The sequence below is a fragment of the Simochromis diagramma genome, unplaced genomic scaffold, assembly GCF_900408965.1.
Source record: "Simochromis diagramma unplaced genomic scaffold, fSimDia1.1 OVJJ01000531.1, whole genome shotgun sequence".
NCBI classification, from domain to species: domain Eukaryota; kingdom Metazoa; phylum Chordata; class Actinopteri; order Cichliformes; family Cichlidae; genus Simochromis; species Simochromis diagramma.
In genome coordinates, this window is record NW_024387353.1 from 538,557 (window position 1) to 563,237 (window position 24,681).

The window sequence follows — 24,681 nt, forward strand, 5'->3', positions numbered from 1 at the left end:
CATTACAGTATGAAGAGATGAGGGCTGCTCATATAGATGCAAATTATAAGAGGCGTACGCAGAGTGAAAACAAGCTCACAATAAAGACGGGGGTAAGGGAAGCTGTGGTTCCCAAAGCGTAAAAGTTTGGTAGAAGTTCAACAAAGCTGCTCTCAGTTATGACATCATTGTGAACAGCTGCTCTGTGTGTGTGTGTGTGTGTGTGTGTGTGTGTGTGTGTGTGTGTGTGTGTGTGTGTGTGTGTGTGTGTGTGTGTGTGTGTCTGTCTTCTATCCAAGGATCTTTGGAGAGGAGTTTGCTGACTGCTCGACAGCTAGCTAAATAGGATCTTAACCCACTTAAGACGTGCAGCAAACCCCTGATTGTGTGTGTGTGTGTGTTTCAAGTGCAGAATGATGACTCAGCAGGGTGTGTGTGGATCGGTGTGTACATGATCTAACAAGCTTGTGGTGGGTTCCTCCCACTCTTCTCTGACTAGTTGAACCCTTGAGACGGAGACTTTGTCAGAGTGTGTTAGTTTTCAGTGGAAGACGTTAGTGAGGACACAGAAAACAAACAGATGACCAAGAACGTCTCCTCCAGAGAGCTTTCACTCCTTCCCAGTATGAACTACAAGCCACACAATAGTGTTCAGTGCCTCTTTTCCACACACAGCTTTTATTTGGGCGGGCTGCCCAGGTATACTAACACTGGCCCAGGGTACGTTTGGTGACTCATTTTTCCTTCTTTTTTCTCGTTTCCCCATCTGCAGTAGATTAACTGGTGTTCCTCATATTTCGAAAGCTCGGTTGCTGCAGCTGCAGCAGCTAGCTGTGACCCTCTCTAGAGCACACATGGCCAAAAGACGACCATCTTAATCTGACTTCTGACACCATGAAAGAGTCATTCCATCTTAAGTGACCATGGCCTTCTGCTCAACCATCTCAGATGATCTCAGATTAATTATGTTAGTAAACACTAAACCTACTTTGTGACAATAAACAACAGTGTGAATATCAGATGCTCGTCCTCCCATGGACAGACTTAAATATCATCAGGGCTTTGTCCAGTGATAATCTGACACAGATGGCTTACAGTATCTGCTGGCATTGTGTTAAATTAATAAGCTGTGTTCCTCTTTGTGAGGAACAGACTGGCAAACATTTATTTTTTATGTATACAAGGTTAACATGAGGTTTGACTTAAACAGTTTTCCTAAATGTTTAAAATAAAACAAAAATGCAAAGAACTTTTATTTTAGTAAAATAATAAATGAGAACTAATTAAAAACATTACTGAAATTCTTCTTCAAAATAAAAGCTGCTGGTGAAGTCAGACCGAAGCTGCTGACAGTTTCCTGTTTGAAACCGGTGCACTGCTGCCAATGAGTGGCCTTGCAAATGAACAGTTTTCATCACAACACCTTGAATGAGCATCATTGCAGATTTTATTTTAGCCCAACACCAACACAGCTGAGCCAAATGTCGTTTGGCGCTGTAGTTTAACATGCGGCTCATGCAGTCTCATGGCTGAACATCCAGCACAAAGACTGAGCCTCTCTGTCATATTTGAAATAAACACCTGCAGCCCAATAAGGAAAAAGCATTTTCCATGACTTTACAGTAGGAAAACCACAAAATGAGCACATGCGTAAAGGTTCCCTGTCATTAATGGCTAAATCTGACAAACCTCCCCGTCGGCATGCTGTTAAACACAGGGTGGAGCTCAGCACACATACACGACTTTTTAAAAGCCTCTTCAGCTCAGGATGAGCTGGACAACTCTCAGATGCACTCGTCTGTTTCTGAAGAAATAAACATGAGCAATGCAACCTCCACGGGCATTGAACGCACAACAAAATCTGCAGAAATCCAAGCTCAATATTCTCAGCTGACGCAGACAGAAACTTAAGACTTAAATTGACTGCTGTGCTACTTAATCTGTTTATATGAGCTCCTGATAATCTGAACAGATTCAATGAGTAACAACAATGAACCTGAACCAACTTTTATGAAAAAACACAAACAAAAGAACAAAAAAAGCTGTTATTCTGTGTGTGTGTGTGTGTCTGTCTGTGTGTCTGTGTGTGTGCGCAATGTCTAATGCAACGGTCATTGCATTAGAGAAGAGGTCTGTCATGATACAGCAGCACTTCTACACAATGTCACTCATTCATTAGCCTCACTTTAACCTTTTCATAGCCAGCGCTCTTCTTGCCCGTCTGTGTTTATGCAAGTTGTAAAGCAAGAGTGCATCCCAGCATAACTGCCTTTTAGCAAGGCAGGAAATCCCTCACTGAACAAATATGCAGTTGGTGCATAAAGCCATTTGCAGACATTTAAATATGGCTAAAATTCAGCTGAACATCATTATAGTGTTGATGTCATTTTCTGTAAATCTGATACTAATTTAACCAACAGCAATGTAGGGGAAAAAATTCAACACAAGCACAAATTAGATCAGGGAACATTGTTTTTTTTTTATAAAAATAAATAAATAAATCTATCAATAAATGAAACTTAATCTGGACTTTGTTACGGTGATAATGACCTTTTCCCAGGTGCCAAAGTGACATCTTTAAATCTGTTCTGGCTAACAGACAGACATCAACAGTGAAAGTGATGGAAACGTTCCTCTGTAACAATCACAAAGTCCCTGAGGGGGATGTTTTCACGCATCAGCACAGAGAGTGACAGCCTAACAGTCACAGAAATCTCTCGGGGTTTCCACCAGCACACAGCAAGCCCGCAGCGCCAAGCAGCTTTCTTTTAAAGCTACACTTGTTTTTAAGCTACAATTTAATGTGAAAATAGTTGGACAGTTCACCAGTGACATCTTTAAAACGTAAACACTATCTAGGAAAACTGCAAGGTGACATAAGTGCTCTCTACCCTCAAGTATAGCAGGAGAAAGTTCACTGATGTCGGACAAGAGGGTCTGGCTTGGTGTGGGCCCTTCAGGCTTTTCTACACTTAACTCATCACACCGTGCATCTATGGGCTCGGTGCACTGGGGCACAGTCATGATAGAACAGGAAATAGACTTTCCCCATATTTTTCCCACAAAGTCAAAAGCAGAGAATTGTTTACAATGTCTTGATTTCCTTTCGCTGGACCTCAGGGGGCCCAGACCCCCACAGCTCCGGTCAAGCAGGTAACCTTATCCTAACATTTGCCAAACCCAGACTCCGACTACCAGATAGAGGAGAGAGCTTGGTCAAGTCACAGAACACAGGACCACTGCGTTGGAGTCCACTGCCAGCATGTTTTACACTGCTCCACCTTACATTTGGCACCCAGCACCCTGTTTTTGTGCTGATGTTAATGCCAGAGGAGGTTTGGAGCTCTGCAGTTCTTGAGTCAGCAGAGTGTTGATGACACACCCACTCTGAAAGTTGCAGTGGTTCCTAAATGCCTCCACTTTGCAATAATGACACTTACAGCTGTTCATGGAATATCTAGGAGGGAAGAGTTTTCACAGACTGACTTGTTGCAACAGTGGCATCTAGGGCCGGGCCATATCATACTGTTCACGGTAATACCGGTATAGTGTTGGGCAACGATAAGAAAATGAAATATCGCGATAGAATATGGGTGAAACGCACATGCGTAGTGCCTTTGTTTTCATACGCACATGGCGGAAAAAGCATGGCGGCGACAGAGAATGAGAAGGGTAAAAGCGGATCGTTGAATGAAACTGATGAACCAGAATTGGTTTGTAAAGATGCTGCAACTTCACTGGTGTGGAACTGGTTTGGCTTTCGTCCGTCAGATACACAACAAAGCACTATTTTTGGTAGCGCATGCTAGCGGGCCGTTGTTATTACCGTGTTGTTTGGAAAATACGGCACACTTAAAATCAATGCTTTGATTTTTCTGAAAATCGACAGTGCCCCTTATATTCCCGTGTGCCTTATGTATGAACTCTGGTTGTGTTTACTGACCTCGAAACGATTTTATGTACACGGCGCTCGAAAATCTGTCAAATGTTTTAGTACGACTTTGCTAAGCTACGAAGCCGCACCGCTTGATGGATTGTCGGAGCATTACGGCTATCGTAGGCAGGAGCCTCGCGGAGTGATACGTACTGTGCTTCAACATAATATTACAGTATTGTGTGTGTATAACCTCTTTAAGTTTTGTGGATATTATACATGGTTATGCTGAGGATATGTTGGCCAATTTACACTGGAAATGCCTTTTGGTTAAACTGTCAGCAAGGAATTTGCACTGTTACGTTTTTATATAACTTTAATGCACATATAAAAAAACAGCTGCTTGTTTAAGTGAAAATACATTGATGGGGTTTTTTGCACTAATAAAGTTGTGGAGTTGTAAAGCATTTTGTCTAGTGTCAATTATATCGTTATCGCAAATTTTCAAATGTATATCGTCGTGATAAATATTTTTGGTCATATCGCCCTGCTCTAGTGGCATCCATGCTTAAATTCAGTGAGCCCCGTTAGAGCGCCCCACTCTCACTAACATTTGTAAAGGCACACTGCATGGATCTTACTACTTATCTTATACACCTGTGACAATGACACTGAAAACACCTGAATTAAAAGATGAACTAATGTCGCCCAATACCACACTCCATAGAGTTTATATCCACAATACCCAACACTTCTTTTTTTTTTTTAAAGTGATTAAATACTTTCTGTTCAAGCCATGGGTTAACTTATGTTTCACATTTAAATAGTTCTTTAATAAACACACACCGCCAGTGTTTGACATTGTCTGCAATATTCTGCCCCTTTCTAAACGTTTCCTGTTTTTGTGCGTTTAGACTTCGTCACCAGTTCTCGTCCCATTTCAACGCTTTCACATCACACATTGTGACACAACCTCAGCAAGCTCCCCAAGTATTCAGTAAAGCTGATACTTCATATTTAAAGTAAGGGAAAAAGTTTAAACCCCAAGCGCCCTCAAGAAGGAAAATAGAAGCCTGAGAGATTTTAAGCCTTGGATGTCATTTACTGTTTTGAGTCCATTGTCCTTTCACAGCTGTCAAAAAATACTTTATATTAAACTGAAAATGATGAGGAAATAAGGAAAAAAAAATATCAGCACTAAAAATATGAAGCTGGATATCCACGAGCAAAATTACATCGCTGCTGGGGTGGGATTAATGGAGTGCAATGCACCTGCAACACAGCTTAGTGTTTATGTCAAAGTCAAACGGGTGGAGCGATCACTGACTCAGACTTCAATGGGCAGTGTAAGGAGAGACGGAGGGAGAGGTGTGAATGACTTAGCCTGACATAATTAGAGAAAATAAGTGAATGGAGGTCAGCTGAAGGTAAACAGTTGATTTTTTTCTTGTTTTAATTTTCTTTTGTTCTACGAATGTTTTCACATAGTTTTAAATGGGCTAATTATACACATGAGATAATTATCCAACTGTGATCAAAGGTTGATTGCACAGGCCGCCTGATAGGAGGCAACTTTTCTGCAAATCTCTCAGAGAGATTGTCAATGGTTCGTAAATAATTGTGTCAACAATAATAATATCCAACATGCTGCCATCAGTCTGAACGAGTCTGTCAATGAGCACAACTCGAGGGGACTCGACTCAGCTGGCTGCCAACTGGTTATATTTCTATAAAGCGGGAAGGCTGCCAAGCCCCTACGTGAGCTGACGATCTATCACATTTCATTGCTGTATTGTCAGAAACAGATTGGATCTAATTGCCAACTTGACCCCTTTCAGTAAGCTCTGCCTTATGCCTATTTATGGCATGTTTTAGTGACAGTGCTGGCGTGCTTGAGAATCTCGTTTTGAAAAAAACTGACGTGAAATAAATTTGTGTTATTGTAGAAAACTGATACAGACATAGTTTAACTTTGAGAACATAATTTGCAGTTGAAAAAGGTGATAAATAGTAATGTGTGTTACTGCAATACTCAGAATATCACAAAATGTAAGAAACTGCAATAACGTCATATTCGACGTGTCTGAGGATTCACAACTTTAATTTTATAACGGTCCAGTTATGTGTGTTTTGCTTTACAGTTTCTTTGCTTTAAAAATAATTTTTCAAAACGTTTTTTTGGAATCAATTTTGACAGCACTGCTTTCCCAAACTTCTTTTAACCCCTGGGGGCTCCAAAAATATACTTCGAGAGGCTCAAAGTACTTTTTTTTTTTTCTTCTTGGGGGGGGTGTAAAGAAAAGTATTTACTAGAAAAAGCAAAAAGCAACAAAGTACTCTGAGAAACAACAAAGAACAAACAATACTTGGGAGCTTCCTTTTCACACATCACTCTTTAAGCTTTCACCTTATGGTCAAGGATGCCAGTAGAACCTACTGAAATTTTAATAAAGGCAGCTGAAACACTAAATGAGATTCCTGGCACACAAAGTGGGATTTCTACCATGAATTTTGAGCTTTTGTTCCACTAAACTTTAATAAAATCTTCAAGCTATACAAACAGTTGCTTTAGCTGATGTTGTCATTTATTAACAATATAAACAATCTTCACTGTAATGTCCAGCCCTGTAGTGGCCACAACAACCTCAATGAATATTTTGATTGGACTGTCTGGGCTTCACTAACCCATTAGCATCAAGGTTAAACACCCACCCATCGATCTTTTTAAGAGCTCATCCAGTTCAGGGTCGAGGATGAGCCGGAGCCTATCCCAGCTGTCACAGAGCAAAAAGCAGATTGAACAGGCCTAAATACACACACACACACACACACACACACACACACACACACACAATGCCAGTATTTTAGTATTTATCCACAGCATTTCAGTCTTGAGTTTATGTTGTAACCTGAGGGAGTTGGCTGGTTGCTCATGGTTGCTCCAGTCATATTTATGCTGTCAGGGTGGAATTCTGCAGCTAGCCTCGACCTGCACACCAGCGCTGCATTCACACGCGCACACACACACAGACGCACGCGCGCACACACACAGACGCACGTGCACACACAGCTCTCACTGCCAATCTGATTTTTCCAGGCTCTTTCTGGGGACTTTTAGTCCTGGGAAAGTTAAATGGAGGCTGAATAATAGCCAGAAGTTAGAAAAAGTTGCAGAAGATGTAGCTCAATCAAAAGTTTAAGAAGTTTACTTTTCAAAACTGAATTAAGAGATTAAAGTAATGAAGCCCCAACAGATTTGTCGACATAACCGACAGTCCAATAGTTCATTACCAGATGTGGTAGGTAGAGCAGGGCGATATGACCAAAAATATTTATCACGATATACATTTGAAAATTTGCGATAACGATATAACTGACGATATAATTGACACTAGACAAAATACTTTACAACTCCACAACTTTATTAGTGCAAAAAACCCATCAATGTATTTTCACTTACACAAGCAGCTGTTTTTTTATCTGCATTAAAGTTATATAAAAACGTAACAGTGCAAATTCCTTGCTGACAGTTTAACCAAAAGGCATTTCCAGTGTAAACTGGCTGACCTATCCTCAGCATAACCATGTATAATATCCACAAAACTTAAAAAAAAAGAGGTTATACACACACACACAATATGGTAATATTATGTTGAAGCACAGTACGTATCACTCCGCGAGGCTCCTGCCTACGATAGCCGCAATGCTCCGACAATCCATCAAACGCTGCAGCTTCCTAGCTTAGCAAAGTCGTACTAAAACATTTGACAGATTTTTGAGCACCGTGTACCACTTAAAATCGGATTGATGTTAAGTGTGCCGTATTTTCCAAACAATGATCCGCTTTTGCTCTTCTCATTCTGTGTCGCTGCCATGTGTGTATGTAAACAAAGGCACTGCGCATGCGCATTTTACCCATATTCTATCGCGATCTCATTTTCCTATCGTTACCCAAAATTACACCAGTATTACCATGAACGGTATGATATAGCCCAGCCCTAGTGGTAGGTATTTTTTACTGTTTTATATCCCTCTTTTTTTTTTCTTTTTTTTTTAAATCCCTGTAGAATATCTGCACTTACCAAAAAAAAAAAAAAAGCTTCTTTGGAAAGTTTCATTTCCCACTGCATACACGCAAACTTGACAACTTCCTTCCTTTGCAAACAAAACTCCCTTTTTTAGGCGTCTCTGGACTAAATTTAACTCGCAATGAATATGACAGCTCCAAAATTAGACTTTGCCGGTGTATTTTCAGAGTGTTGAGCGCACACAGGGTGAAGTGGAAATACTGAGGAGTCGGACACAGGAGATGAAACGTCACCCACAGGAGGAAAAAAAAGAATCATATAAAAAGGCAGACGAACGCGGCAACTGGGGGTGTCGCACAAAGTTGTCAAGTCATTTTAGCAACAGGATCTGGAGAGGACTGATAAACACACATGCTCGCTCTCTCTCTCTCTCTCTCTCTCTCTCTCTCTCTCTCATACACACAAACACACACACACACACACAAACACACAGCGGAGGTGTCCTGAATAACAAGTTTAAACAGGACTTATGATGACCAGAAGAGCCCAACGTAGAGGAATAAGAGGGGGAAAACACCTTTGATACGCCTTTGGTAGCCTGCAGCATTTCCCCTCTTCATTCACTGCCTGTTTCCTCTCTGGACAATCAGGGCAAACACCACTGGTCAGGAACAAAGCTGCTTCACAGAGGCCACTCAAAGGCCACATTTTGTAGAAGATCCCTTTGCTCTTACGTCTATGTCCCTTATGCTCTCGTTGTGTTTTACACCTCTAATCTGAAAGCTGAAGATAAACACGAGTGTGTACCCATTCCAGGTGCAAAATGAAGCATCCTCCTCCATTCCCTGCTAATATGATTGAGCAAACCAAAAAACAAAACAAAAAGGGGAGCAAGGCAATCTTAAGTGTAGCTTCCACTAAATTATTGATAAAGACACTAAACGGTCAATTAGAAGCATGACAACCATCAGCACGTGCCTCTCTGCTGCTCGGGGAGGGTTTGGACTGAGCCTCTGTCTTCATTCATTGACACATGCAGGGTTTGTCACGGCTGCTGCACTTGACACTCCTTGATAAAGCTGCTGCTAACAGCAAAGGGCACAAACACTCGCCCCCTCCATACAGAATAAAGTTTACTAACCCTGCCCTGACAAGTTCACAGAGCCACACGGGTAACGCGAACGGTTCGGCCACGGGAAAACAGGCTTGTGCCCCCGTGTGTGCCGAATGTCAATTAATTAGCACAGTTAGCTTAATGTTAGCCAAAGTTGTTGAAATTCCTGTGGACGACTTGCCGAAACTTCTGCGACAAAGCCAAACAACCCGCCTTGAGAAGAAAACGTGAAGCCAGTAAAGACAGCCGGCAGTCAGGACTGTTCAGGCTCACACTCTATATGTTCAAAGTGGAAATTAGCTAGCTTTAATGTTTGCTAAAGTTAGCCGGCTAGCTGTCCGATAATGGAAGCAGACGGGTTAAAGTTTTGAGCAAGCTCCGGGAGTCTCTGGATCAGCGCTAGTCGCAGCCAGCTAGCCGCGGCTCCCGCAAGCTGAGTGACGCTGCTGCTCCCCCAGCCGTGGAGTGGGGACTGACTCACCGGAGTGTCGGTCCGATACAGTTGGTGTCTGTGCTCTCGATTTCCCGCAGGATACGTTCGTGCTCGGCGGCTGTCTCCAAACTCGCCATCCTGCATGTTGCTCCGGACGGTTCCGAGCTGAGCTGAACAGACTCGCCGGGATCTGTGCGTCACGGCAGGAGGAACCACAGGGTTGGCTTGATATTTTAACCGAGCAGCCCGAGTGAGCGGAGCTTTCCTCTTTGTCGGGAAGAAGGGACGTTGTGTTATGAGGAGCGGCGACCTGTAGAGTGTTAATGTTGTTAAAAGAGTTTAAAAAGTGACATTTGCGGTTTTAACTAAAACCACCGATTTAAATCGGTTAAATTGAGCACTGGAATTTCCAGTCCCCTACTTGGTTTGATAAAATAAACTAGATTTTTACTCCCCTTTTAAAATGTTGTTTTACTTCTGATTCAAGATTGAAGACTCTTTGTTGTCATTATGTAAACATAACATAGCATAACAATACAATAAATAAATAATAACAATCACTTTTATTTGTTGGCACCTTTTAAAACCCCTCACGGTCATCAACATTAAATAAAATTTAAAATCGAAAAATATGTTTTGAGCATTCATCTCCAGTTTGGCATCTTAATCAAAAATAACAATAATGTGTTGACTGTGTTTTTTTTAACTTTTTTGTTTTACAAAAAAGTTAAATTTGCAGGAAATCACTAAAAATAACCAAAATTTTACTATTTGACCAAAATGGTCCATTAAAAGGGTGAAAATTGCAGTGAAGCCATTTATTTGAGTATAATGGCTTTAATGTTTGACACCCCTGATCTATAGTAGGACAACATGGCGATAAGATATACTGTATAAGACCTTTCACCTGTAATCTGGGTAGGATCTGAAAATGGCTACCTCCATGAAGTACATCGCGATGTTTTTATGTCGTGTGTCGCCTTCAATTTCGCCTTCAATTTCACATTCAGTTCGTCAGTATCAGTCCCTTCTAGAGGCTACCTGCAAGGACATGTCTTTCTTTGTCTCTATTTATACATCCCAGACACTCTTACTGCAAAGCAGCATTGCTTTAGGACGGAGGACAGGCCTTGGGATTACATGGAGAGTGAAGAGTATATTGAAAGGTATGGAAACAATCCAGTGTGGGCTGACTACAGGAGGAACCACAAAGGAGACATCCCCCCTCACAAGACTTGTAAGACTTGCATTAGAGGTGACAACATATGTGGAAACCCCTGCTCAATTTGTTGTGATCCAAACATCATCATTCACCATCAGAATGTCAAGTTGTTGCAGCAATTCATTAGTCCCCACACTGGAATGGTGTTGGATTCCACTCGAACTGGTGTCTGTATGAAACAGCAGAAGAAGCTAAACGAGGCAATTAACAGCACAAGATCACGGCTTACTTCCTTTTCAGATTTCATATGTGGGATATGCCCACAGCATAATTCCCATGATGCTGTGGGCTCCACACCACCACCCCCTTCCTTTACTTTAGATGACAATTGGTATAAATGATATGGGGAAATACTTCCTGATGAGAATGAAGTGGCTAAAGTCAAGAAGACATATAAGGCTTAATTAAAGTGACCGAGGCACTGATCATGCTGTCACAAAGAGACCTATTGCAAAACTTATTTTGTTTTTAGCCCCTGAGATGTTTTTTCTACAGGTGTACACAAAGTTGTACAATAAACCACAATGAAAAATTGAAAAAAAGAAATACTGTATAAGTTGTAAGTACGCCCACTTTCGTTAACCTAAAAATAATACAACTAAATACAAAAACATTTGAACTTTAGCCATTCCTCCTCACACATGAAAATAAATACAACAACAACTACAATAATAATAATAATAATAATAATAATAATAATAACAATAACTGATTGCAGCCACATTTTATTATGTGGCAGATTCAGACATATGCACATGCATATCTTCTTCAGTGATATCATGTGTTGGCCTCTTACTTCTGTTAATTCTGAAATAGTTTCTTTCTTGCATTTCTATTGTTTGATTGTTTGTTTTTAAAGTTCCTTTATTTCATATTTTCGCTTTGTCTAATTTCACAGGAATTTATGTGTGACTTATTTATACTATATGCCTTTATTTCTGAGGGGTTTTACATCTAAGTGACCTCATATGTAATTTCCTAATATGTGTTTGTGCCTGTAAAGCCCTTTGAACATCCATATATGACAATGGCCTATATACAAACGAAACAAACTGAAAACTCAAGTTTTAATAATTTTCCCGGAAACAAAAAGGTGGGCGTGACCGCTGTGTCCTTTCTCGAGCTTAAACCGAAACAAGACTTCCTTTGATATTTTCAAATTAAAACCACAAGTATATTCTGGCCTCGCATCTTTTAGCTCTTTTATTTAATTGCAGTCTGATTTTGCTGTATCTCCAACATAATGCAGTTTTTGAGCATTTTTGTACTCCACGGATTATATGTGTGCTTTTAAAAGGGGGAGCAATGCTTTTATTTTGTAGGCATACTGGCTTACTCAGACTGCAGGTGTCAGTCTGAGTAAAGCTTTCGGATCTGACGCTATTCATTGTGCCTGCTGTCGGAAGAGTGAGGGAGCGAGAAAAGTTAAGATGGAGGTAAAACAAAAAAAAGAAGAAGAAGAAGAAGAAGAATAAAGACAATTTGAAGCGATCTGTTTGAATACGAGTGAAGATTGTCCGGTTGATAATTTGTGTTAACATGAAATGTCAGTGGTTCGCTAGGCTGGATGAGCCCGCAGCACTTTGCACATGGATCAGAGTCCATGCAGCGATAACGGGAACAAGCTGTGAAAACTCAGCATTTTAATTGCGCTGTTGTTGCAAAATAAAACTTTAGTTTGTTTTTAGTTTAATTGTGCAACTTTTGCCAACTTTAATTTAACTCGCGCATACACACAAACACAGGCGGCGTGGATCTGCTTGACCGTGTCTGTGCCACCTGCTGAGGGCAACCCTTGGACTTCAATCATTAAGACATTTGAATGGCATTTCCACAGATTCGCACGCATGGCATGCCTCGTTGTGTAACTTGTATGAGGATAAACGGCATCTCAGTTGTGTCTTTTGAGGCTGATCAAAAACACATATTCTATGTGGGTTTTTTTCCCCATTTTTATTTTTTATCTCTTTCTATTTCAGCCCCAGAAGAAGTTGATCAACTCAGCAGAGAGTTGCGTGGACGAAGCCCTCCTCGGCCTCGTCAGGGCCTCCGGGGGCCTCTCTCTGCTAAAGGGCCACAGGGTTGTGCTTCGGTCTGACCTTGAAAACCTCAAGGGAAAAGTGGCCCTCCTCTCTGGAGGGGGGTCGGGCCACGAGCCTGCACACGCAGGTAAGACTTTATTCCTTTACACATGAACATGAGATGCTTCTGATGACCTCAGCTCTGATTTCTCCTCCTCATATCCTCAGGTTATATCGGAGCAGGGATGCTGTCGGCGGCTGTTGCAGGAGGAGTGTTTGCATCGCCGCCTCCTGGCAGTATCCTTGCTGCCATTCTCTCCTTGCACAATGCAGGCAATGTGTCCTTCAGTTTTCCGTGTGTGTGTGTGTGTGTGTCTGTGAGGGTTGGTAGTGCATATATAATCACTGATCTTATCTGTTTAATAAAACCAGTGCTTGCACAGTGCAGTGTGGTGCAACTCTTTTTAAAAAAAGTCTTAACTGTTGATTTGATTTGAAGTTTGACCTTTTACATTTGATCCTTTTGCCAAAATGGTTCACTGATCTCGCCCTGTGACAGTGCTGCACTGTTGCCGTCGTTAACGCTGCACCTTATAAAAATTTGGTGGCCACTTCCTTTCAGTGAGGAAAAATCTGTGTCCATGGTGATTGCATTATTTTTGTAAGTAGTCACAGAGGGTCCAACACCTTCACCCACCTGGTGTGAAGTAACCTGTCTGCAATGGACAGACTCAGACTGTCTTCAGTCAGTCTCACAGTTTGCAAATAAGTGCATGCAGATTGCCAGCATGTTGCAGTAGGGTGGAATCGACTCAACTGGATGCCAGCTGGTTATATTTGAGTTATATTCCTGTGCAAAATCGAAGGTTACTGAGCACCTGTGTTAGTCTGCAGATAAATTACTATCCTGCAGCAACTACTGGGAGGCAGAGCCTTCAGCTTTCAGGCCCCTCTTCTGTGGAACCAGCTCTCAGTTTGGATGCAGGACACAGACTATGGCTGTATCCCAATTCAGGGTCTGCAGCCTTAAAGGCCGCATTTTAAGGCCGATTACATCACAGCGATGCGACGAAGGCTGTCCCGGCGGTGGGTGTGGATAATTTTGCCGTAAAAAAAACGGCGGATGGGGGGCGCCTGAAGAGTAAACTTTAAGTACTGAATATTATGTCACTTATTTATGTGCAAATGTTTAATAACAAAGAACATTAAAACATTACTGTTGGCCACATGTCGGCAAAGTTATGTGACATTAGTGACGTTTGTACTAACTTGGTTTTAAAGCCTTTACTTTAAAATATACGCCGTTCAATAGCTGAGCTTAATCTTACAGAGAATGATCAAAGCTCATGTAGAAACAAACAAATAACAAATGATTTTCTCCTTCATGTCTGTCAAACAAAGCTGTATGAAACATTTCCAGCTGTTAGTATCATGGTTGCTAGGCAACCTGGGCAGCGCAACGGAGGCTAGACCGTCCCATTTCACAAGCCTCGCACTTCCGGCCTTAGCGGTCTTTAAGTACGCAGCCCTTGAGGATCATTGAGGCTGCGTAATTTAAGGCTGCAGACCCTGAATTGGGATAGAGCCCCTGTCTCTTCTTTTAAGATTAGGCTTAAAACTTTCCTTTTTGGCAAAACATAGAGTTAGGTTTGCAACAGGTGACCCTGAATCCTTCTCCTAGTTACACTGCAATAGGTGTAGGTTGCTGGCCCCAAAAAGAAGGATAAGGACAACAAAGTGATGTTGGTGAGAACAGATGCTCATCATAACCCCAGATCAGCTACGGCTGTCTCTGGCAGAAGGGAGCAAAGACTGTATATAAAAGACTGAGACACACTTTATACTAATGGTTAGCAAGCTGGAGTTGTGAGTGCGTATCTGACTGAGAAACTGAGGATGCTGTTCATAGGGTAGCGACCCATCAGTCACAAACTAGAGAGTCAAAGCCATAACTAAAAGTGTTTGCTGAGGTCAGAGGGTTCGTTGTGCATCCAAAGCAGTTGTCCCCTGGTGGCCATTAGAGAGAATGCAGCTTTTAAGATCCATAGACCTAAAAGCTATGTCCATCTTTTATATACTGTCTGTGACCTGCTGCAAGTTTTTTTTTTTTTTAAATATCCAATGAACTAACAACAGTCTTCCCCCTCAGGAGCCTCTGGGGTCCTTCTCATTGTGAAGAACTACACAGGTGACCGCCTTAACTTTGGATTGGCTGCAGAGCAAGCTCGTAACCAGGGCGTTGCTGTTGACATGGTGATAGTTGCGGAAGACTGCGCCTTTGACCAACCAAGTAAGGCTGGAAGAAGAGGCTTGTGTGGCACTGTCTTCATACATAAGGTACACAACAACAGCCTAATAGAGGTGTTATTCACTCTGGAAACAGCTCAACTTGGACCAGTACAAGTGTATCCTGAGTTAAAAGGGTTATAATATTATATCACTGTGCTCATTTTTTTTATGGTACAAATGCTGTTATAAAGCTACATGAGGCAGATTTGTCCTGTCTGCCGGTTCATACATGCCAACCCTCCCTATTTTTCTGGGAGAATTCTGAATTTCAGTGCCCCTCCCGGAGTCACCATTCTCCTGAATTTCTCCTGATTTTCCACCTGGACAACAAAAATGAAAAACCATATCCCAGAATTCATAGCCCAGCCCAGCCAATTCCTGTTTCCAACAATGGTGGCAGCTACTTAGTTTTAATATTACTCTTATTATTCTTTCTGGGTCGCAAAATAAACTTTTAGCATATTTTCAGGCGAGAATGTAGCTGTGTAAACTTCAAATAACTGAGTCGGCGAGAACAGCAAACTCCCGGCACGTTTTCAACCCCCTGCGGTCTTTCGCTACTCAGGTTAAACATGATATATAAGTCACTTAGAAAACCTAAAAATGTTGTTGTTTGACTTTTTTTCAGTGTTTTATTTGTTCCTGAGTAAATCCGTTTGGCTGAGATTAAAGTTACTAGATTAGATTAGATTAAATAAAACTTCCTCTGGGGTTTTCACACAGCTGAATAAACGTCAAACGCAAAACTGACTAAACAGAAGTGTGGGATGGTCGAGAATTTACGCCAGCATCCTGTTATATTTAGATAGGAAGGAGCAGACGGCGGAGTTTCAATCCACCGAGGGAGCTCGTGACGTAATTCTGAAGGCCAGACCGTGACAGTCGCTCACTTCCGGCCTACCTGGCTTTTGGAGGACCCGGCCCACTTAGACCATGAAGGCTGGGTCCTCAGGTGGATGCAGCCTCTGCATTTGGACAGCCCCAGCTGGGGGACAGTAACAACAGTGACATTTAACTTACTTTAAATAAATAATTTTAAATAAATAAACACTGTAAAATTCAAGTTTTTTGGATATGTATATATATACCAACTCCCCCCCCCCTTTGTCTCCCTAATTCTGAGGTCTCAAGGCTGGCAAGTATGTGGCGGTTACTGATCTTGCAAAAAAGAAACTGTGAAACTGTTCTCTTAATAATAATTTTTATAAAAAAAGGAAAAGCAAAAACAAATCTTAAAATGTATGGAGGACTGAAACTGCCAACATCAAACATGAATTAAATGTTTAATATGCCCTTAAATGTGTCTAATTTAATTAGAAAATAATTAGACAATAATTCATTCATAAACTCTGGCATTATTTTTTTTTAAATTTACCCTGTAATTATTTATTTTTCCCACGTAATTATTTTTTGTAATACATATTTTTATTAGAACCACAATAATAATGTCACATTTTATTAAACCCTCCATGTTTTTTTTCTACTGAATGAAGCTCTTTTGTGTATTTCTCTTTTTATATTATTATTTGTATTTATTTATTTTACCTTCATTGTTGTGAGTCATTTTATGATATTGTATTTTGTTGATCTAGGTTGTTGGAACAGGAAAGTATACATCATCTTGTGAACTTAAGCAGAAACCATGAATTTGTATATTTTGCACCATGCAGCTTCGTATCATTGATGCTTTTATTAGATTTTTGTAGTATTTTTCTTGCCTTTAAACATGTGGTCTCTCGCTCTGTTAGCTGGCTGGTGCTTTAGCAGAAGAGGGCTGCTCGTTGGATCAGATTGTTTCCAAGGTGACAGAGATTTTAAAGAGGATTGGTGAGTCGCGCTTTCTTTTGGGTTTTTTTTTTAATACATTTAATACTTTCTGGGAACACTGGAATACTTTTCTTAATGATGTTTCTGTTTTACTCCAGGCACTCTGGGGGTGAGTCTGTCTCCATGCAGCGTTCCCGGCTGCCTGCCTTCCTTCGATCTACCGCCAGGAGACATGGAGGTCGGGCTGGGTGAGGGATGATTAGAGAAGGATGGAAAAGGTGGAGTTGTGAGAGCAGGAGAAAGAGAGTGGCAGAATATGGAGAGCAGCCTTTTGGGCTGACACCAGTTATCTAGACTCTTATTTCCAGAACTAAACTTCCACCCGAGCTAATGAATACTTTTTACATTTTTTTTTGTGACAAATGATTTAAAACCAGATCATCGTTAGAATGGCCAATCTCCATCTTTGACTTTCTCTGCAGATGTGACATCATGTTAGTGATATTTTAGAGAAAATGACTGAATTGCACCATCTAGTGGTGTGCAAGAGCAGTTAAGAGCAGCAAAATGGTTTAAGTGAAGCATAAAATACTGTTTCCAAAGAATTCATTCAGTCAAATGGGGAGATGGGCATGTCAGAATTTCAGCATGTTAAATGGGTTGGGTGTCTTTAATCTGAGTGGAGTTTTCTATTCAATTCATAAAACTGGAGGAAATTCACTTGTAAAAGCTGAGAAAATGATGGAAACTCTTATCGAACCATTCTAAAGATGCACAGATGGAGAGAGCACAGGAGACGAAAATGAAATAACAGCCAGTGTTTTCTTTCTATTTTCAGGTATCCACGGGGAACCTGGAATAAAGAGGTCAAAGGTGAGTCGGATTTGAACCTTAACAGCCTGAATGTGCTTTTAACATCAGGCTGTATGGCTCAGTTTCTGTTGATCTTCTCCCTCAGGTGGCCTCTGCTGATGAGGTGGTCAAGACCATGATAGACCACATGACCAACCCAAGCAGCCAATCGCATCTGCCGCTGAAATCAGGTTCACTAAATGACATCGATCATGTATCATGCTGACCGTTAGTACGGCTGCTCTCCATGTGTGTGTTTTTCCCTCTTTCCTACAGGAGACAGTGTGGTTGTGTGCGTGAACAACCTTGGAGCTCTGTCTTGCCTAGAGATGGCTGTGGTGACTAGATCGGCCATCATCTGCCTGGGTAAGTGTGTGTCTGTGTGTGTGTGTGTGTGTGTGTGTGTGTTTGTGTGTGTGTGTGTGTGTGTGTGTGAGGTAAGCATTTAACCATACTTAGCTGGGTCCTACTGTGCCTCTCTCACATGATCACCATTTTAACTTCCGAAAACATTTAAACCTTGATGTTTAATATACAGGAAAATAAATACCTGCATCTCACTACACCCTGTGAGCTAAAATATCATCCATGTAAAACATAACCTTGTCTCTTTTATTTTTCATAGTTTATGAATGGCAGTTTTTGTGAGTAGCTAGACTAACTAAAAGAAACCACAGTGGAACGTTAATGAATGCTATTGAATAACATTTTTTATTAGCACTTAGCATGAGCTCAGATGTGATTTGATTGGCTGGTTTTGGTGGGTGGGGGAACAGCACGATCATTCGATAATCTGGAATATGATTGGTGTTTTTTATAGAAAGCCGTGGAGTGGTGGTTGCCAGGGTGATGTCTGGGTTGTTCATGACCTCTCTGGAGATGGCAGGAGTGTCGCTGACCCTGATGAGGGCTGACAAGGAAACACTGAGGCTGATAGGTAAGTGTTCAAACACATAACTTTGTTTTTTGTTTTTCTAAACTTGTGAGGGCCTTTGTCATAACATCACAGTGTATTCAGAGCTTCAGAACTTCAAACTTCAGAAGCTTCAAAGTGAATGCTTACATGATCGACATGGCAGCAGCAACCAGTCAGTCAGCTCTTTGGCATGAAAACCACGAGGCAAACAACTAATCCAGTGGTCTAAAGAGCTTGGAAAGAAAAGCATCTGGACTTCTTGGAGTTTCCTTGAAGAAGTTTCACTTCTCATCCGAGAGGCTTCTTTGGTTCTAAGAGCACCTGGTGGAGAGTCATAGATTTTAAGCCCTATGGGAGTGTCCCCCGAAGAGGGTCATGGACCCCCTATTGATCCTCTACCTAATCACATGAGGCAAGATGTGAAAACAAGTCTGACCCAGAGGTGAGAGTGTGAGAGTGTTCAAGTCTGAAAGTCATATGTCTGAACAATCCCTTATGGAGTGGAGGAGACTAGCAGCAAGTAGAGCGCAGAGACCATGAAATCTCTGTGAAATTCACCAACATGTACCTACTTTCTGCATCTTTGAAGCGAGGAACTACTACTGGGCAGGAAAGATAACCGAGTGATGTATGACACAAGTTGGGATGGTCTCTTGGAGGTGTTTTCAAAAGAAAACTTCAGATTCAAAGGTCATTAGCTGAAGTTATTAGGCTGTGTCACCACTTTGCCAAAGTCTGGAGGAAGACCCACTGTCACCCTCACGAGACTGATTTGGATGTTCAGGAACAACCCAGAAATCATCAAAGCGAGTTATAAACTGGAAACTGCTGGAACACCAGCGTGTTTGTCCACAGTGAAGCGAGTTTTACATCTTCATGGATTGAGAGGGTACAGCCCAAGAAGGAAGATCCTGTGCCAAAATTTACATCTTCAAGCTTGACTGAAATGCCTTCTGAAGAAATGCTTTATGATTAGAAGAGGCAAAGATTGAGCTGTTTGGCCACAGAGAGATGTTTGGAGGAGTAAAGGTGAGGCTTTCAAAGCTTAAAACACTGTATGACACTATGACATCTCTGAGGGTGTTTTGCTACTGGTGGTACTGGTACATTGGATAAAGTGGATGGAATAATGAAGAAGGAGTACCTCTAAGTTCTTTAACTTCCCTTCAAATTGACAGCTAGGTGGTTGAAACTTGGACACAGTTGGTTTAAAAATTGGTTTAAATGGGTAAAGCAGGCTAAAAGTAAGCTTTTGGAGTGAGCTTCCCAAAGCCCCAACCTCAGCCCTGTTGAAAATTTGTGGACTATGCTTGAAAGCTGCGGCCATGTCAGGAAACCAGGAAATTTAAATGAACTCCACCAATTCTACCAAGAAGAATGATCAAATATCATGCTAGAATTATGCCAGGAGCTTGTTGATGGCTACCCTGAGTGTGAAAGCCCAAAATACCCAAACCCAACCCAAAAATCACGATGTCATAAGTCACTGGACACTGAACATCCACAGTCACCACTTCATGCATAATGGACCTTCCATGTGTATGGACATGTGCAGGTATATATGTCTGTATATGTATACATATGTATATTTAGTGTGTACATGTGTGTGTGTACATGTCTATAAACAGGAATAGTAGTGGTGCAATAGTTATGTCAAGCTATATAGTTTATGTCTTCCATATTTCCAGCCATATCCATAATCACATACTGTGTACGCTACCATTGTATACAGTGTATTATCTTCCTTTTTTCATTGATTGTACTTATTTGTATTTTTGAATTTCCTTCTGATATCAGTACCTGAGCTGAGGTGATGCAAAAATTTCCCCGTTGTGGCATCAATAAAGTCTCATCTTATCTCTCTCTTAAATAAATTCAGACTTTTGCACCCAGTTCTTGATTTCACATTAGATTTAAATTAAATTATTAGATTTATGCTGTACAATTATTCTACCCTGGAAAAGGACTGGTTCAAAGTAATCATAAATCCAAACTTAGCAGGACTTTCATCCCCAAGATGAGTGAATATTAACTTCTGATAGAACCACACAAATAAGCACTCTCCTATGGGTTCAGAGACACAGATTTATATGATAAATAAATTTGTTACTAATGAAAAACACACACCTCCTTTGTCCCATCAAGATGCTAAGACTACTGCCCCTGCCTGGCCAAACCTCAGCAATGTGTGTTTGAGTGGACGCAGCTACATCACAGAACCACAAACAACCATCAAACGGCCACAAGATGAGAAGCACTCTGAAGGTTAGTTCATGAGCTTTTTGTGTATGTGTATTGCAATCAATTATTGTAATGCATTACTTATTCAAGGCTTATAATTGAACATGTTTAAAACTTGTTTACCTGCATGAAATTGAAACAGGATGAACAAGAGGAAACCAACAAATTGTGACAGACAAACACATCTGTGCATGTAGTGCTAGAAAATCCTTAGTATTGTAATAACAGAAATAGATGAGTTCAATTTTAGTCCTTTTACTATTTAATAAGGGCATCTACGGGCCATTAGTAGAATGTCAGCTAAAATGATGATGTCTTTTCCCTCTTTTAATAGAGGGCTTTATATGTTGTAGAGGTGCTGTCAGAGAGGGCATATTGGACATTCCAGTTAGGACACATAACATCCATTAACTTTTACTCTCTAGCCCAGTATATAATTTCTGATCTATATATTAATAAAATAGTTTGGGCTTTTTTAAATGGAAGTTTGTTTTGTTATTCTTGGCAGGACCACTTAGTCCTGTGATGCATAAAGCCTTGGAGAAGATTTGCTCCAGTCTGTTGGAAAAGCAGGAGGAACTCAATTCCCTTGATCGTGCTTCCGGGGATGGAGACTGTGGTAATACTCATGCTCAGGCTGCTAGAGGTAAGAAACTGTGATTACTATCTTCAGTAGCTTAAAGAGGAACTTGTAAAAATAGTGAAGATGCTTGTTCAGCCATTCAGGAGTGGCTTCAAGGACATGTGGTCCCCGGTTGCCCCGGGAAGCTGTTATCGGTCGTTGCTGGATTGGTGCAGGAGAAAATGGGCGGGTCTTCAGGAGCGGTGGGTTTATTGATTCAAGTGGTGTTTGACTGCAGTATTCTGTCTTAATTAGCACAAGCACATATACTAATGCTCAGTTTATTTCAGTTGTACAGTCTGTTCCTCACTGCGGCAGCCGGTCATGTGACCGAGGGGCGGAGCAATGCTGCAGCCTGGGCCACTGCTATGAATGCTGGGACAGAAGCAATGAAAAAGTAAGGGTTGGTAACATTTTCATGTCTGTATTTACTTCAAAGTCCACTTTTCTTCTTCATATGGCCATTTAACTGCTGTTCCAGAGTTTTTGATCTTATGATCAATGTTGGCGTGCTGCTCTCCAGTTGGTTTAAAAGAAACTTAGTTTATTCATTACTACAGTCGCATCATCAGCAAATGCTATACTTGCCTTCTAGTCTGAAAGCTCTGGAATGTCCTTACATTTAACTTTTGAATTAATGCTCGGGTCCCATATTATTTGCCAACCTGGCAGGTGTGTGGTAGCCCATGTCACCATTTTCAGTGTCATGCTCCTCCAAAAGTCCAACACTGAGTTGACTTCATCAGGTCTTTCGCCTGATGAAGCTTTAAGTTACAACATTCAGAACATAGTTAATATTAGCAGGGAATTTCACTACATCTCCTGGTTTATAACACAATGCAAAAATACCAGTTCAGTTCTGGATTCATGTAAGTCATTTTATCTTGTATCCTCTGCAAAAATCCAGTATTCTTCCCTGTCAGATTAGGACAGCCTTTGTCTACAACAACTGCAAGTTTCTTCCTTTTCAGACCCAGCTTATCGCAGCATACAGTTAGGTCCTTGAACAAATGACTAGCTGTCATAGTCCATTTTTGCATTGCCGCTAGTTCCTCTGTAATCTCAAAAGTACAAAGATGAGTAAGTGGGCTGTTAGTGTATGTCACAACTCAAGGAGAATAAAAGTCAAGGAAGAGAAAAGTGCAAATTGTCTTCATTGTTTTTCAACCGAACCTCCAGATTTCTGTGCAATGGCCAGGTCGGACTTAAATGTTGACTTTCTTGCAGATATGGTGGTGCCGCCCCTGGAGACAGAACAATGGTAAGATTTTTGTCCCCCAAATCTCATTTAATCTGAATTACCTAATTTATGAAGAGTGTCTTTAGCAGTGAAGTTTCTTTGTTTCTCTTACCTTGTAGCTGGATGCTTTGTGCCCTGCAGTTGATGAACTGATTAAGCTGGCCACAGCTCCATCTGGTGGACACATGGCTGTACTGCAAAGTGCTGTGAAGGTATGGTGCCACCTGGTGTTGATGTGGTTGCACTGCTCACTCAGCAGATTTTTCTACATAATGTTCCTTTTGCTTCGATCTCCACAGAAAGCTGCTTCAGGAGCGGAGGCAACTCGTGACCTTAAAGCAAGGGCTGGGAGAGCCAGCTACATCTCACCCAACCTGGTCAGCCTGCCAGACCCTGGTGCTGTAGCTGTGGCAACCATCTTGAAAGCTATTCTGGAGGTGCTAGAGGGGCGAAAGTGATGCAGCCACCAGGATAAGAGTAGAGGGCCAATGCTACCTAAACAAAACTGTGATGCAAGAGTGATTATCATTTAAAATATTTTGATTTTTTTGTGATGCATATTTTACATTTTTGGAAGCTATTTTTCACACTATACACAAAGTAAGTCATTACAAGCTGTTAAACTGAGTTTACGAAACAAAAGGATGTAAAAAATTATGGCAGCAGTGCAAAGATGTAAAGCAAAAATCAAGAAAAATAACTTGGGTATTGTCTCTAAAACATATTCCATTGAAAACTGAATCATATGAACAACAGGAGACTTTTGTAGCAGAAGGGAATATTCATAGTTTCTACTAATAAAGGAAAAATCTATTAATAGATTGGTGTTAGTGATTTTAGTATTTGTTATTAAAAAAGCAAGATCCATTTATCCATTTTTCTAGTACTGATCTGGGATCACAGGGATTACTGGCATTCCAGAGAAGCCAGAGTCCATCTCTTGAAAGGCCAAACTCTTCACTCTGTCTCTAAGGGAGAGCCCAGCTTTTTTCACTTTGTGATCAGATGCTCCATCACCGTTTCTTCCTGCTGCAGCGATGATCTTGACTTTATGAAGGGTTTGTGTGATTGATATCAGTATGATTCAGATAATTAGTGAAGATAAATGTTTGGGAAATTCTTTTGTTGCATTTCCTGCTATATGATGTGCAGTAAAGATAATCCTAAAGGCTGCAATACAGCAGCTTTTAAAGTGAGGCCACAGCTCGTGCACACGAAGATGATCGCTTTCATGCAGCTCATAATCTGTTGCCAGGTCTGTAGACCTTTTTTTTTATTGTTCAGATACACGTTTGTTCTTCACACAACACAACTTTTATAGCAGCAGCATTCATAGTTCATTGGTGGGTTTAACACCTCCTATGGTAAAAGGTTCAGGATGTGATGATATGAAAGGAAAATATTATTAACATGAAGATGATCTGCATTCATCTGTGCATGCATTCATGCAAACATCCATCATCCATGCATGCATGCAGTCATCTACCCATACAATATCCATCCATGCATCTCCATAGTAATCCATGTATCCAACCATGTATGCATTGTTCATTCATCCTTCCATGCATGCATGAATCCAAACATGTATACATCATCCATCCACCCATCTACACATCTATCCATGATTCATGCATGCACCATCTGTCTACCTATCTATCCATGCATCCATCAAAGTGTCCATCTACCCTTTGATGTCTGTCTGTCTGTTCGTCTGTCCGTACGGTGTTATCTTCATATTCAACTGTGGGTCCTGAAGGGAGTTGGAACAGCTTCTTCTTTTATATATTTTTAATTTTAAATATGAAGGTCTTTTATCTTTCTTGTTCCACTGTGTGGCCTAATACAGATTAAATGTAGTTTAGATTCCAGTGCAGTAGGACAGTCCTGATATAATAAAGTAACTAAGACATATTATGTGTACATATAGATATGTGTGCTTTAACAGCACACACCCACTCCCTGTCCTCTTCCACACAGTGAAAATGAGTGGACATGGTTCAACAACCGTCTCGTGATTCTCACAGTCTGTAAAGATTTTTCTTTTTGATGATTAAAACGTGCAGATAAAGTCTTTTTCTTGTCT

At 41.0% G+C, this 24,681-nt stretch overlaps 2 protein-coding genes and 1 pseudogene across 4 annotated transcripts in view; 2 read left to right on the top strand and 1 right to left on the bottom strand.

Annotated features, from left to right (window-relative positions):
- The window catches only part of exoc6b (exocyst complex component 6B), a 125,364-nt gene extending 115,701 nt beyond the window's left edge, over positions 1-9,663 (bottom strand). Inside the window, exon 1 of one of the 2 annotated variants that reach the window (XM_040007141.1) lies at positions 9,477-9,663. In XM_040007141.1, the coding sequence (XP_039863075.1) occupies positions 9,477-9,565 (89 nt within the window). In that variant the 5' untranslated portion in view covers positions 9,566-9,663. The remainder of the gene's footprint in view (positions 1-9,476) is intronic. The other variant, XM_040007142.1, reaches the window with a different exon arrangement.
- Positions 9,664-10,290: 627 nt separating this feature from the next.
- On the top strand, positions 10,291-11,276 carry LOC120718586 (annotated as a pseudogene).
- Positions 11,277-11,977: 701 nt separating this feature from the next.
- tkfc (triokinase/FMN cyclase) lies at positions 11,978-24,669 on the top strand. Of its 2 annotated transcripts, none has more exons than XM_040007084.1 (17): positions 11,978-12,086; positions 12,630-12,819; positions 12,900-13,004; positions 14,821-15,008; positions 16,709-16,787; positions 16,886-16,975; positions 17,566-17,600; positions 17,686-17,770; positions 17,856-17,945; positions 18,400-18,516; positions 20,641-20,760; positions 21,245-21,382; positions 21,455-21,561; positions 21,649-21,755; positions 22,586-22,619; positions 22,718-22,810; positions 22,898-24,669. In XM_040007084.1, the coding sequence occupies exons 1-17, from the start codon at positions 12,081-12,083 to the stop codon at positions 23,054-23,056; spliced, it is 1,743 nt and encodes a 580-aa protein (XP_039863018.1). In that variant the 5' UTR covers positions 11,978-12,080; the 3' UTR covers positions 23,057-24,669. The 2 variants fall into 2 exon arrangements, with proteins under 2 accessions (XP_039863018.1, XP_039863017.1); XM_040007083.1 differs by lacking the exon at positions 11,978-12,086 and adding an exon at positions 12,150-12,544.
- The last annotated feature ends 12 nt before the right edge of the window (positions 24,670-24,681 follow it).

What these genes read in the sequence shown, in the direction of transcription:
- tkfc (XM_040007083.1), top strand. Translation starts at nt 12,473, where the DNA reads ATGGCATTTCCACAGATTCGCACGCATGGCATGCCTCGTTGTGTAACT. An exon ending in AGAGATTTTAAAGAGGATTG is followed by an intron (nt 16,788 to 16,885) that starts GTGAGTCGCGCT and finishes GTTTTACTCCAG; the next exon opens with GCACTCTGGGGGTGAGTCTG. An exon ending in TGGGCGGGTCTTCAGGAGCG is followed by an intron (nt 21,562 to 21,648) that starts GTGGGTTTATTG and finishes AGTTTATTTCAG; the next exon opens with TTGTACAGTCTGTTCCTCAC.